General features: G+C 35.0%; 1 protein-coding gene across 1 annotated transcript; it reads left to right on the top strand.

Moving 5' to 3' along the window:
• The first annotated feature begins 8,254 nt into the window (after positions 1 to 8,254).
• Positions 8,255 to 14,832, top strand: LOC107847714 (putative disease resistance protein At3g14460). The gene is given in 5 exon segments (XM_047399811.1): positions 8,255 to 8,566; positions 8,676 to 12,421; positions 12,969 to 13,045; positions 13,186 to 13,687; positions 14,365 to 14,832. Coding segments are annotated over 2 exon segments (3,738 nt in total). The 5' UTR covers positions 8,255 to 8,545; the 3' UTR covers positions 12,393 to 12,421; positions 12,969 to 13,045; positions 13,186 to 13,687; positions 14,365 to 14,832.
• Positions 14,833 to 15,987: the final 1,155 nt, after the last annotated feature.

Genomic DNA, 15,987 nt, shown 5'->3' with positions numbered 1-15,987 from the left:
TATATCATATTGACATCACTACAAAAATATGAGAGCCTGACTTGGTTAATCTTTCTATCATCTCCCCCTTAGCTTCGAGCCATCATATTAAGTTTGAGAGATCTCTTACTAGACTCTAACTGAACTATACTTACTGCACTCTAGGGTCTGGAAAAATGACCATACACGCATATCATAGAACTTAACCCAAATTACTACACCTAAAAGTGGAAAACCCACTGTTAATACTACCTTTTGAGATACACTCTATCATCTATAGCCACCAATAGTAATCATATAATACTTGAACACTTACTAACTTTGAATCCTCATGGGTATCCCCATAGTTGAAGTGCACGCCCTTTGGTGCTTCTACTTTTATTTCTATTAGTTCAACCTTCAAAACTCAAAGTTAGATTCTAACACTTAACATGGATATCATTAAGCCTTTGATAAACTATACTGCTTCCGTCATAGCTTACCAATATTGCGACCCCAAACTTATATCTCTCTACCATGAGAATCAAGATCATAACAAAAGGCCCAACACTATCAATCAAAACTCTTTAACTTAGCTATTCAGAACACCATATACCATCTAGCAATCTCAATGGTAGCCTTAGAAAATACCGCAACCCCATATTACCTTGGGCATACTTCTACCTCATACATACCACATCATACTTTATCACGAATCAAATAAACTTAAGCTCTTGCATACACTGTTCAAGCCTATTAAATCACTTCCATATAACTAGTATCATTAATCAAGAAATCATTACATCCACCTTCATGGACATCAATTGTTCAAACTTAATGTCTAGTACTAAACATGATTTGCAACCCAACCTAACACACATTTATCATAAAACATTCATCATTAATCTTAAGACACTATTCTTACATCCACATTCTACATTAAATTCAAGCCTATAGTCTAGCATCAATCATCTACCACCAATAAAGAATGCAACATAATATACTAGTCCATCAAATTGGGATATTCTACCCAAATACCTCATTTTCTCTAAATACTACCCACGACCAAAAAACCTTTATGACATTACTACTATACCTCAAAAATCTACCACAAATCTTCTCACGAGTAGTTCTAGTTTACAACTACCAATGAAAAGAAGGTCAAGAGGGGAGGGGGTAGAGTCACATAATAGACATGGTCAACCTTAATCTTACATTATAACCCCATACAATCTTATCTGCTTATATGTCTCTCTCACATCACACTTACTTACCAAAGCGTACATTTAGACTACCTTCAAATTCCATAAACAACCATGAGTCTATAATTATAACTTACTGGCTAATCTAACCATTTTCATACTTTAAGCAAACAACAATCCACCTTAACTAATAACTCCTTCTCTACCTTCTACTAAACTAACACACAAGGATGTATCACTTCATTACCAACTTGATCTCATACAAAAAGATTCAGCTATACATATATTCAATAAATTGCCCTTATCACGTTTCTTGTCACTATGCCTCTAAACCCCCAGTTCAAACCAACACAGGAATAACAAATGGATAACAAGTTGCTAGTGAATCGAAATAGATCTCACACAGCTTCACTAGACTTTGATTTTTGTGTTTTGAACAAAAAAAATGAGATGAATGACAAGGCAACTATGCTAGTGAATCGAAAGAGCCCCACACGTCTTCACTAGACTTTTAGTTTCAACAACACAATGATAACAAGATTACAAGAGATAGAAACTTAACCCATAATGTTCAATGATCTAAGAATACACATATTACTTTGTATAAATAAAAAATCTGAGTCAAAACCGATACTTAACTTATACTACTACTCGGGTGGAAATACAGTTCCAACATTCTGCTACATATCATCCCCTCCTTAAGCGTGATGTCTGCAATCATAAATTCTGAAAAGGATTAAATTCACTTAACACCGCAAACTGGAAAGCACGATTTCACCGAAATCAAAGTTCACACTAGAATCAATACACTCTGAGGCACTAACGAACTCGTCTCAAGCCCTTACAAATTTTTAAAATTTTATATGACTCAATTCGAAAGGACCATACCATTTAGTCTCTAAACTTATGCACTTGAATCTCCCTAATCATGACACATATCCGAGCACATCAAAGTAAGAAAATAATTGAGGTGACTTTTACTTTCCTATAGGCGGCACTATAGCACGAATTAGAGTATGAAAGAGGAACATTCTGACTCTATTGCATGAACTAGAACATGAAGAAAGAGAGACATTCCTAAATGCCTTGTAGCCTCCTGTTTATAAGTGTGGCATGCTACACACCTATAAACAAGACTCTACCCGATGCAATTTCGTAGACATCCTGGGACCATGAACCGTGCTCTGATACCAAGTTTGTCACGACCCGAACTAGGGCCTGGCCGTGACGAACATTCCAAACCATGAAAGCCCTGACTCCTACTCTATCTGGTAGTCATGCACAATATTCATATAATAAAAAAAGATGCGGAAATATAATCTAATACGGAAATGTGGTCATACTCTGGATTCAGTTTAATGATAAGTAATGAAATCCAAAATCAACTAAACAACATCTGGAACGGTCTGCGAAATCTCTACTAGTTGATCAAATGACAAGTGTCTGAAAATTGGGACAAGGCCCCTAGTAGACCAAAATAAAAAGAAATAACATAATCTGAAAATAGACAGGCCTTCTGGAACAAAGAAGGCTCACCACTGCATGGATCACTTCTCTCAGAACACTCTACTGCTTAGCTGAACTCCTAGATTGAGCCTCAGAACTTGGGAGGTAGGGGTTAATACAGATGTACTGGTACGCAAAAAAAATCCAAAATAATAATTTATATTCAACATATATGAGAGCAATTCCAAACAGTTCATAAACATATCATATAGTAAGAAATCTCATGGGCATTTTCGAAAGACTCTGAGAAACCATCTGAACTCTGTGATACTCTTTGTTTTACTTCTGCGCTAGGTGGTATATCCTACAACTCTGAAATTCCACGGGCTATATGAAATCCGCTATTGACTCGGCGGGGAAGCCTCTAACCCAAGTGTGCCGCAAGGGTTAGAGTCTATGGCTCTGCTACGCCACATGGCCGTCGCCAGCGTAAAAAAAAAATATACCTCGATCGACAAATCACGATTTTAGGCTAAGAGTTACTTGAACTCAAGCCTTCTTCGGGTAACCACCTAACCCTATTTAAGCCCATTTTAACTCTTTAAGATATGCATTCTCTAAAAACATATTCTGAAAACATACTCTATTATGGCATACATACTTATCGTATCGTCATACCATTGACTTGCAATTCACATCTCTAGACCATTACTAGCATAATACAATCTCTGTTTTCAAATCATGAGATTCAGGACCACCATATCAACAATTTTTTCAAGAAACTCATTCTTTAAAATTCATGTAAAACTATGCAAGGAATTCTCTTTATCAACAATTCAACAAACAATGGTGGTCATGTCAAAAGTCTCTATCTCATGCAATTCTTCTCTTTAACACAAAACATAGTTATATCAAGAAACACCCTCTCAAAATTCTAAATCAATGTTCAAATACTATGACTTGAGAAAACATCTTTCAATTCACAAAACGTGCATTTCAACTCGTTTCCAACAAAACCAAAATCTTTAATTTATCACAAGAGAGGGAGTCCATAATTTATGCTCTCAAACAATCTTCAATCTCAATTCCATACATATACGTATACATGTAAATCAATTTAGGAGGAAAGACCACAAGGTCAAAGCAATAATAACGTTGAAACATTCGGAATACATAATCAAAAATGTAATTTTCAAAACCCCTTTAAAATACATGCATCAAAACCTTTAAATCATGCTTTAGTATTTTCAAGTCCATGTAGTTTTTAGGATAAACCCCACGTACCTCTATTTAGAAAATTAAAGGATGATTCTTGACGCCCACAGCTTGAGGATTCCAAATTTTCAATCAATTTCTAAAACTCATGGTTGAATCTTGAGTTGTTGATTTTTTGGGTTGAAACCCTAAGGAGTGTTCTTGGTGATTTTGAGAAAAAATAATGTTATTTTGGTGTTTGGGGGATTTAATCTCGTGTTATGGCTGAATAGGGGTGGAAAATACCATTTTTGTCCTTAAAAATACGAAAACAAAACCTGAAAATTGGATGCGTGCGACAGAGCGTGCGTCGCACGCTAATCACATGATGCTACTGTCTCAATCACGAAAATGGCCATAACTTTTTGCTTGGGTATCGGATTTTGGCGAAATTGATATCGTTGGAAAGCTAATTCGAAGAGCTTTTATTTGATATATAGTAGGCCCTCTAATTCGTTATATACAAAGAGTTATAGTCAATTAAAGTTGATCCAAGTTTTGACGCTCACTCAAACTCGAACGATAGGAAAGCTTTCAACTCGTCCTTGAGTTTGGGGACCTCTATGATCTCAATTCATGCTCAAATAGGTTCCCACACTACATGATTGATTAACATGTTAAATTTATGTAGGATTTATGGCTTTTAGATCATCTACGCATAGAAACGACGGTTTTTGTTCTAGCCAGAAATACGGGGTGTTACATCTGCCAAATCATTACAGACTAAGTCAATGTCAACTTTTGCCCATGGGGCATAACTTGAAATGTATGGAAAAATCTGATGATGCTAAAATCTCACTTGAAACTACTGAATAACACACGCTATAGGGGTGATTCTGAGAGGGTTATTTACTTCAGAGATAGGTTGCAAGTGATACAACATAGTTTATCAACTCAATACTCTGATAGTATGGCCTTGAAAGAGAATGATGTACTGACTATTCTTGAGAAGTGAAGTAGTATTAAAGAGAGCATGTTACAATAAAAATCCAGGGCTTTGTGGATAAGCTAGGTGATTCAAAACCTATATATTTTAGTGCAATTATGAAAGAAAAAAAGCAACAAGAAACAGATAGTGGATCTTATTTCTTTAAATAGTGTTAAATTGGTAGATCCTGAGGATATTAAGAATGAGATTATTACTTTTTACCAATATTTAATAGAGTGTGCACTAACCAATACTACTTGCAGTTAACAAAAGATTTATGAAGAATGACCCCTCTTTATGTCATCAGCAGCAAGTTAAATTATGTCGTTCAGTCACTGATAAGGAAATCTATAATAGCCTCTGTTATATAGGAGATGATAAAGCTCTAGGTGTTGATATCTACAATGCCTTATTTTTTTAAAAAAGCTTGACCAGTGATTAAATATGATGCGTGTTCAACAATGAAGGATTTTTTTAATACTGAAAAGTTGTATAATGCAGTGAAGTACAATAGTAACCTTGTTACCTAAAGTCCCAAATCCTACTACCATTAGAGAGTTTAAACCCATTGTCTATTGCTCTATGTTATACAAGCTAATAGCTAAGGTACTCTTTCTTAGAATCAACAAGTTAGTGATTCTTTAATCTCTAAAACATAGACTGAATTTATCCAAGATAGAAAATAAGTTGTCAATATTATGATTGTTCATGAATTGGTTAAAGCTCATAGTAGAAAGAATATTTCAGTTAGATATATGTTAAAAGTGGATATACAGAAGGCTTATGATACTGTAGATTGACCTTATTTGAACCAGATCCTGCTTGACCTGGGTTTTCCTTACAAGTTTATTGGATGGATGAAGCATTGTGTGACCACTGATAGATTAGTGAAGTGTAATATTTAGATTGACCTTGTGTGTATTTTGTACAAGCAAGTGAACGAAACAAGAAATCATCTATTCATAGAATGTAACTATACAAATGCAGTATGGAATAGGTTGCTTTGTTGGCTAAATAGTATTCAACCACTATCTTGCTACATGAGTTGCAATGTATGATTGGATTAAACAGAGAATTAAAGGCCAGAGTCACATAGCCCAAGTATGAAAGTTGATATATACTGAATTTATATATGCAGTTTGGCATGAGAGAAATGCAAGGTTGTCCAACAAATTGAGAAAACTAGAGAAGCTTGCAAGAAAGGTAGCTTTGTAGTTTGTGTTCGAGCTATAGAAATAATCAAACTTATTTTTGTATCACCTTGACCTTATATGTTTGGCCTTCCAAAAAAATGTTGCGATCAACATTAACTCCCATATTAACAGCCTTTCCCTCCAATACCAAACCCCTGCAACTAGTCAAACACAGTTATAACCGCAATAACAAACTCCCCACAACCTGTTCGACACAATTCCTCATCATCTTCTAACAATTCCTCATTACCTTCTAATGCTAATTATACCACTAGTTTAAAATACTTGGAACTAATTTCTTGTACCACCTTGACCTTATACGTTTGGCCTTCCCAAAAAATATTGCGATCAACGTTAACTCTCATATTAACGGTCTTTCCCTCCAAGACCAACCCCCGCAACTACTCAAGCACAATTATAACTGTAATAACAAACTCCCCACAACCTGTTCGACACAATTCCTCAATGAAAAATATGTTACTACAACAACAGCATAGCCCAACTTCAGCTTACGTTCACCTCCCCAAAAATCAAATCAATATTTTAATTATATAACGAACTAAAATTTACCGCAATGCATCAATAAGCTAAAATTTACTGCAAATTAGATGTGTTCTTCAACAATGCATAAGTTTGTTGCAAATTAAATCTGAATTTTGTTTACACAGAGCTAAAATCCACCCAACCACCCCCAAAGAATTAGAGAATTTTGATGATGAAGTTCTTACCTGAAGAAACCTTACGACTGTGAATTTGTTTGAAAGTCGATTGTTTTGTTTTGGAAGAAAGAGCGATCGATCATTTTGTTTTGGAAGAAAGTCGTTTGTTTAGTTTTGAAAGAAAGAGATTAAAAGCGAATATATTAGAGGGGTAATTTCATCCAAAAAAATATGAGTTAATAAGGAAAGACTATTTTAACAAAATCTTTTTATTTGGGACTAAAATTTAAAAGTCACCATAATTTGAGTCTATTTTTGAGATTCTTCCCTTTTTTCTCAATCCATTTCAAAATCGACCAAAAGTCTTTAGCGAGTGCACAACTTTTTCGAATTTGATGCATAAATAGATAATAAATATCATCTTTATAGCCTAGGCATTCGTAACACTCAATCTCATAAAGTTGGTCTAAAAGCGGCTAAATTAGCAAAATTTCATACACTACGACTATATGTTATCATATACTGGAATTAGTTATGATGTGATAAGTTAGATTGAGATTAATTATATTGAGATTATTTTTTATTAAGTGTTTGATTTATTATATTCAAAATAATATGCATTGTATAGTTTCTAAGAATAAGTTAATTGATTAAAAAATATTCTCCGCCTTATTTAGCCCTTTTCATATAATTTCTTTTCAAGCTTTAGTTATTCATTTTTAAAAATAAATTTCATCTTATTTAACTTAATTTTTTTTATTGTATGTGTACATTTCCATAATTATATTATGTGTATTTAAAAATAAATTTTCATCTTAGTTAACTTAATTTTTTTTTTATACTTTTTCATAATTATCGTATGTGTTTAAAAATAAATGCTCATTTTTCACTAAACCATTGAAAATGAAAAGACGTGGAATTTCACCATCCCTCATTTAATTATTGTTAGAAAATCACCTTTCAATTTTAGACTGAGTGGATTATGATACTTTTGAGAAAACTTGCTAGAGTTTTCTTGATTTTGCAAGTAACGCCAATATCTCTCAATTATTGGGGGAGGGCGAATACGTCTCAAATTTTTTAATTTAATTTCTTTTTTTTTATTAAATAAAAAAAGATAATTTTTTGTGTTCATGTTTTACACTTTATATTAATTACTTTTTATTTAAATTAAAATATAAATATTATTTAAGAAATATTATGGTAAACTAATTAATTATATTATTAATTATTTTTTTAATTAATGTGTTATCTTAATTTGAAATGAATAATTTAAAAAAGATGGGAGTATGAAAAGAGAAAAAGTAAAAAAATATTTCTTTCTATGATTGCCAACTATACTAACAATCTAACATATTAATAAATGATCTACCTTTGCAGAGAACATGTTATCTCCACCACTTATTTTACTTATCCTTTATCTCTAGCAAAATTTAGAAAGTAGATAATGTATATTGTCTTGTAAGAAGCTCTAAATCCATTAGCCCTTTTACCAGTTAACACTTATCCCGTGAATATTTATTTTATCTCAGGATTATTCGTTTGGTGGGTGTATAAGTATAAGAATAATATTAAATAAGGTATTTTAATAATGCAAGAGCCTTAGATTAGTTATGCAAATATTATTTTTTATCAATTATTTGATTTTTTATATTAATGTCATGATTTACTGTGTGTGAAAATAATATTGTATAAAGTATATAACAAATACATGTATTAATTGTACGTAGTTACAGAACGAGGTATTTAAATTCTAACAGATTTGTGTTGCTGAATCTCTACTTAATAATCCTACTGAGTTAAAATATAAGTAGACATTGGTAGTTTCTTTTTTGCAGAACAGGTAAAATAAAGTTGTTAGTAATTGAAGACTATTGTGCTTGGACTCTTCAAAAGTATCAGCGGATGTGTGTCGGATTCACCAAAGTAGTATATTTTGCGGCATCAAAAGTGAAAGAATTCGCACAACTTAGATTGAAGATGGAAAAATTTATTTTCTCAAAATCATTTTGTGGTTTTTTGTTTTGCTTTGCAGATTGCAGAAATGGAGATTGGCTTAGCAGTTGGTGGTGCGTTTCTCTCTTCAGCTTTGAATGTTCTCTTTGATAGGCTTGCTCCTCAGGGTGAGCTGCTCAAGATGTTTCAGAAGAATAAGCATGATGTTCGGGTCTTAAAGAAGCTGAGAATGACTTTGCTTGGCCTTCAGGCTGTGCTAAGTGATGCAGAGAATAAGCAGACATCAAATCGACACGTGAGCCAGTGGCTTATTGAGCTTCGCGATGCTGTGGACGGCGCTGAAAACTTAATAGAAGAAGTCAATTATGAAGCTTTGAGGCTTAAGGTTGAAGGTCAACAACAAAATCTTGCAGAAACAAAAGTAAGTGACCTCAACCTGTGCTTGAGTGATGATGTCTTTCTTAACAAAAAGGAGAAGTTGGAAGACACTATTGAAACGTTGGAGGATTTGCAAAAGCAAATTGGTCTTCTTGGCTTAAAGGAGCATTTTGCTTCAACTAAACAAGAAACTAGAAGATTTTCAACTTCTTTGGTTGATGAATCTGGTGTCTTTGGTAGGCAGAATGAAATAGAGGATTTGATTGACCGTTTATTGTCTAAGGATGAAAATGGAGAAAATTTGACTGTAGTTCCTATTGTTGGAATGGGCGGCCTTGGTAAGACAACACTTGCTAAAGCAGTTTACAATGATGAGAGGGTGAAAGACCATTTTGAATTGAAAGCTTGGTTTTGTGTCTCTGAGCAATATGATGCTATCAGAATAACAAAAGGGTTGCTTCAAGAAATTGGTTTGGTGGTTGATGACAATCTTAATCAGTAACAAGTCAAATTGAAGGAAAGCCTAAAGGGAAAAAGGTTTCTTGTTGTCCTTGATGACGTGTGGAATGATAACTATAATGAATGGGATGACCTGAGAAATCTTTTTGTACAAGGAAATATAGGAAGTAAGATCATTGTAACAACACGTAAGGAGAGTGTTGCTTTGATGATGGGAAATAAGCAAATTAGCATGAGCAATTTGTCTATTGAAGTCTCATGGTCTTTATTCAAAAGGCATGAATTTAAAAACATGGATCCTATGGGACATCCGGAACTTGAAGAGGTCGGAAAACAAATTGCAGCTAAGTGCAAAGGACTGCCCTTAGCTCTGAAGACGCTCGCTGGCATGTTACGCTCCAAATCAGTGGTTGAAGGGTGGAAACTTATTTTGAGAAGTGAAATATGGGAGCTACCAGTCAACAGCATATTACCAGCTTTGATGTTGAGCTACAATGATCTTCCCCCACATTTAAAGCGGTGTTTTTCCTATTGTGCAATATTTCCCAAAGATTATCCATTTAGCTTAGAACAAGTTATTCATTTGTGGATTGCTAATGGTCTTATACCACAGGAAGATGAAACAATTCAAGATTCAGGCAACCAATACTTTCTCGAGTTGAGATCAAGATCATTATTCGAAAAGGTCCCAAATCCTTCTCAAGGGAATACACAGAAATTCTTAATGCATGACCTTGTCAATGATTTAGCCCAAATTACATCTTCAAAACTTTGTATTAGGTTGGAGGAGAGCCAAGGATCTCATATGTTGGAAAAAAGTCGACAATTATCATATTCAACGGGTTATTCAGGTGACTTTGAGAAATTGACACCCCTCTACAAGTTGGAGCAGCTGAGGACGTTGCTTCCAATCAATATCCAAGAGTATACACATATTTATCTAAGCAAGAGGGTTCTGCATAACATACTTCCAACACTAGGATCCTTAAGGGCATTATCATTGTCTCATTACAAGATTAAGGAGTTGCCAGATGACTTGTTTGTCAAATTAAAGCTCCTGAGATTTTTGGACCTTTCTTGGACAATGATTAGAATGTTGCCAAATTCCATTTGTGTATTGTATAACTTAGGGACACTTCTCCTGTCATCTTGTAAAGATCTTGAGGAGTTACCTCTGCAGATGGAAAAGCTAATCAACTTGCGTCATCTTGACATAAGCAACACTTCTCGCTTGAAGATGCCACTACATCTGAGCAAGTTGAAAAGCCTCCAAGTGCTAGTGGGAGCCAAGTTTCTTCTAGGTGGTTTGAGGATGGCCGATTTGGGTGAAGCACATAACTTGTATGGATCTCTATCAATTCTAGAGTTGCAAAATGTAGTTGATAGAAGGGAAGCTCTGAAGGCAAAGATAAGGGAAAAGAATCATGTTGAGAAGTTATGTTTGGAGTGGAGTGAAAGTATTGCCGACAATTCACAAACTGAAAGAGAGATACTTAATGAGCTACACCCACACACAAACATAAAAGAACTCCAAATCAACGGATATAGAGGGACACAATTTCCAAATTGGCTAGCTGATCATTTGTGTCTTAAGCTGCTAGTACAATTGTCTCTTAGCAACTGCAAGTGCTGTTTTTCCTTGCCAGCACTAGGACAACTTCCTTCTTTGAAATTCCTTTCCATTAGAAGGATGCATCGAATAACTGCAGTGATGGAAGAATTCTATGGTAGTTTGTCCTCCAAAAAGCCCTTTAACTCTCTTGAGAAGCTTGAATTTGCAGAGATGCCGGAGTGGAAGCAGTGGCACGTACCAGGGAATGGAGAGTTTCCTACACTTCAGAACCTTTCAATTAAAAATTGCCCTGAACTCAGGTTGGAGACACCTATCCAACTTTCAAGTTTAAAACAGTTTAAGGTTAATGGTTCTCCTAAAGTTGTTCTCTTTGATGACGCTGAACTATTTACATCCCAACTTCAGGAAATGAAACAGATTGTTAGATTATCTATTACTGATTGTAACTCTCTTGCCTCTTTACCTATTAGCATTCTGCCCAGTACCTTGAAGAGAATAAAGATATCTCGTTGTCGGAAATTGAAATTGGAGAGGCCAGTTGGTTATTGTGACATGTTTCTAGAGGAATTGAAACTGGTTGATTGTGATTCTATAGCCGATACATCATCACCTGAGTATGAGTTGGTCCCAAGAGCACGCGAATTGAATGTAAGTAGTTGCCACAGCCTTACTAGGTTTTTGATACCTACCGCGACTGGAGGACTCGAAATTTGGGATTGTGAGAATCTTGAAATACTTTTGATGGCAGGTGGAACTCAGATAACTTCATTGTTTATTTGGGATTGCGAGAAGCTGAAGCGGCTGCCAGAACATATGCAGGAACTCCTTCCATCTCTTATGAGACTGACACTGGGGAATTGTCCAGAAATAAAGTCCTTTCCTGAAGGAGGATTGCCCTTCAATTTACAAGTCCTTCGGATTTTCAATTGCAAGAAACTGGTGAACGGTCGAAAGGAGTGGCATTTACAGAGACTTCACTGTCTCAGAATGTTAGTAATCGAACATGATGGCAGCGACGAAGAGATTCTTGCTGATGAGAATTGGGAGTTGCCTTGCTCTGTTCGAACTCTTCGCATATCCAATCTGAAGACATTAAACAGTCAAATTCTCAAAAGCCTCACCTCTCTTGAATCTCTACATATTGGTAATTTACCTCAAATTCAGTCACTGTTGGAAGAAGGGCTTCCCCCCTCCCTTTCCATGCTGCATGTATGGAATTTCCCTAATCTCCAAGCCCTTCCAGTAAAACGGTTACCCTCTTCCCTCTCTACACTATATATTGACAACTGCCCATTGCTCAAACCACTACTAGAATTTAACAAGGGGGAGTACTGGCCAAAAATTGCTCATATTTCCACAATATATATCGATGGGGAATACCTGTGATGATTAAAACGAAATGTGTTCTCACAAATGTAAGTTATTCTTTTTCCCCGGTAGCTTTTGATTTTTGCATTCTTCCCGTTGCTTGTTTGTTAATTATTTTTCTTTATAAAATCTTTGATCAGCACAAAGTCTCTATCGCTGGTGTGAAGCCAAGGAATAATCTTTGTTAGATTTGTCCATGGATTCTCAAATATTTTTGTGAAATCAGATTTAGGTGAAGTTTCAACGTGTGATTGCCATAATTTTTGGGAAACGTATTTCCATCTATTAGAACTAGTTATGAAGATCCATCGATTCCAAAACATTAATAACAACAACGGTAGTAACTAGCTATTCTTTAATATAATTTTTTCGTATTCTATGAACAATCTCTTTAACAAAAATGCGTTTACGGATGGACATTTTTTATAAAATATAAAAGTTTGGGGTAACTTTTACGATTTTAAAACCCAAAATATTAGATTTTGGCCTAAAAACAATTTTTTTCTAGTTTTTGGGATGCAGAGATTTTTACCAAAACTTCTCCTTGCTTGTCTATTAGCTTGTTTCAGTTCGTTTATCCATTTATTATTGCAGGAGTTGTTCAATCAATTTACAGAATCATTAAGAAGTGCACAAATGCTTGAAAAATGAAATCTCCATTTCACAATCAGGTAGTATGGTTTGCTCCTATTCCTTGTTATAATACTACCTCAAGCTTGGAAAGCAAAGAGTTTGAAGGAAATTTTCCTACTCACTTATTTTTCATTCGGAGGTGCTTTGTTCATTCTTCTTTGATCCATTGTCATTGTAGGAATTCATCAATATGTGAACTACGTATATATCATTGGCGTAGTCTCCAAGTGCCTCCAGAACCATTAGACTGCCCTCTTCCATGTCTGAACTATGTATTTCCTACTGCCTGTTGCTCGAATCACGTCTAGAATCTGATAAAGGGGATTACTTGACATAAATTGATTGTATTTCCTACATCAAGATTGATCGGGAATACCTGTGATGATTAAAATGGAGTATGGTAGAATTCCTCAGCACGGTCATTCATGAATCATGTGGCTCAGCGAAAGGTTTCCTGTTGGGGTTTCCGACCCTCCAGGTCTCCACCTACTTGTGGAATAGGGGTGTTTCCTTGATATTAAGGTGTCAAGGCGGTCGAAGGTCACAAGTGGAAGCAACCAATGCTTTGGTCATTCGATTGGCTCCTTGCTACCAGTCCGCGCTTGTTGTCACGCTGGCGGAAGCCAAAATTCTTCTGATCAGTTCGGTGCAATCACTTTGATCCTGCCACCCAAAATTCTGTAAGTTTGAACTGAAGTATTAGTCATTTTCTAGTATCAATTATATGATCCAGTGATATTAGCTCTCAGAACTGATATGTTTTCCAAATCACAATATATAATCACTTCAGAAGACGCCAATCCAATGTTTTAGGAATTGACTGCAATACAGTTCCAATGTTGTCTCAGTTAAGAGTGCTTAATGAAAATGTGAGTTTACTTTTGACTAAATTATATCTATCAAAAGACTGTCTTTTTATACCATTCATGTAATGCTAACTTTTTTCGTTGTTTTACATTTGTCTCTTTACTTTTCGCCTAAGTTTAGGATGTGTCTTAACTTTTGGCTATTGGCTAGATTCTTAACTTTTGATAAGCACAAACTCCAACTACTATACTGATAAGTAGACAGATCATGATGTTGTTAAAACTATGTCAGGTGTCTGAATGATAACTCATATAGTTGAGGGACCAGGAATAATATTTCGTGCAAGTACAAGTATCTAATTGTCTGTTATCCCTTAAAACTATGCTAGACATTGAGCAATTGAGAAACCTTCAGTTCTTGATTAATTGTTAAACCACTGATAACATAGATGAATTGGCAGCATTAGCACAATGGTTAAAATGTCACGTTTCTTAGATTTGGATCTTTATCATAATGGTTAAAACGTCAGTTTCTTGTTTTGGATATTCAGAAATATGGACTGAAAACTTTGGAGGTTATGAAGTTCCGTTGATCAAATTATTTCCATTCTCAATCTCGGGTGGCACCTCAGAAGTGAGAACTAGGGGAAAGGCAATGAAGTGTATCCCTTTTGGAATGAATTCAAGATTAAGGGCAGCCCGGTGCACTAAAGCTCCAGCAATGCCCAGTGCCGGTAACAAGGATCTATTGTACACGTCTTAACCTGCATTTTTGTTGGAGGTTGTTTCCACGGCTTGATTGGATAACCAAAAAGGATTTATGTACGTTTCAGTTACCAAGATGCTTATATTTGTGGTGGTAGACCTTTGGCTTGTTATTGTTAATCTTATATTCTGGTTAATTGTTTTTAGTTGTGATTTATACATTCACTTTTGTAAACAATTCCTTGGTTTCTTAACCTGTGTAAAGGGGACATTAAGGTATAATTAAGGTTAATTGAGTTTGTTTCTTCACACTACTTTACATAGTGTATGCTTGAAAAGTATCATTTGTAGACTTAGAATTGTCAATGCAATTTTTGTATCATTAAGGGTATGTTGTGTCAATTTGTTGTCTTCATGGCTAAGAATAATAATGAAAGTGGAAGCAAGCTTATCAACATTAAGAATCTAGCCAACATAAGAAAGTGGCGATTGAAGATGTTGATTGATGTTAATAATTCATTGTGCCCCGTCTGTTGTAGCTTTTTTTTTGGTTTCCCATTTGGTGTCCGGTGCCAGCATTGGAGCCTCAGCTAATCCGGATCGCGCGTTGCTGAATCCATTAAGGTGGCAGCGTTCCCAATAGAGTTTTCTCCATACCTAGGGTCGAACCCTCGACCTCTAATCAAGGATGGAGTAGCTCCATCCACTGCACCACAATCCATGTTGGTTAAAGTGTGTGTTGTAGTTGAATAATATTTGACCCTATTTTGGATGCCAAAACAGCTGATGTTATATATAAAATCTAACTTATATATACGTGGTATGCTCACGGAATTTATTGACCCCCATTAACTATAAATATTTCATTCTTCTCTTCCTCCCTATATCCTTAAAATTTCTTGTCTTTCAATAGCTTTCACAACTACAACAAAGAAAAGTACTAATATCACTTATTCATATTCTACTTACATATCAAACTTTCTTGAAAATTCGTTGAGGAAAAAACACTTTATACTTAATTGTAAGCATGTGTTTGGCATCAGTTTCTGTTTCCACGGCTGAAAAAGAATTCTTTTTTCTCAAGATTATAAAATATGTTTACGTACACTGGAAAGCACATGGCATCAGTTTCTGTTTCCACGGCTGAAAAAAAATCTTTTTTCTCAAGATTATGAAATATGTTTACGTTCACTGGAAAGCAATATGAGGGTCTAACAACAACAACAACTTATACTACTATTACTAGTACTACAAATATCAACTTCCATTGATAAATGCAAGGTTATAATTAGGAGATTTGATCTCAATGGAAATGGAGTTCTTAGCTTTGATGAGTTCAGAGTTATGATGACTAATTAGAAGAGTTCAAAGAGAAATATTTGTGTACATAATGTATATGTTTATTGAACTCAAATATTTCCTAATTAATGTTTATCATTGAGATTTTCATTCTATAGGGTAGCCCGATT

This window comes from Capsicum annuum, chromosome 11, assembly GCF_002878395.1.
Source record: "Capsicum annuum cultivar UCD-10X-F1 chromosome 11, UCD10Xv1.1, whole genome shotgun sequence".
Taxonomy (NCBI): domain Eukaryota; kingdom Viridiplantae; phylum Streptophyta; class Magnoliopsida; order Solanales; family Solanaceae; genus Capsicum; species Capsicum annuum.
This window is presented reverse-complemented; position numbering and strand designations above follow the sequence as displayed.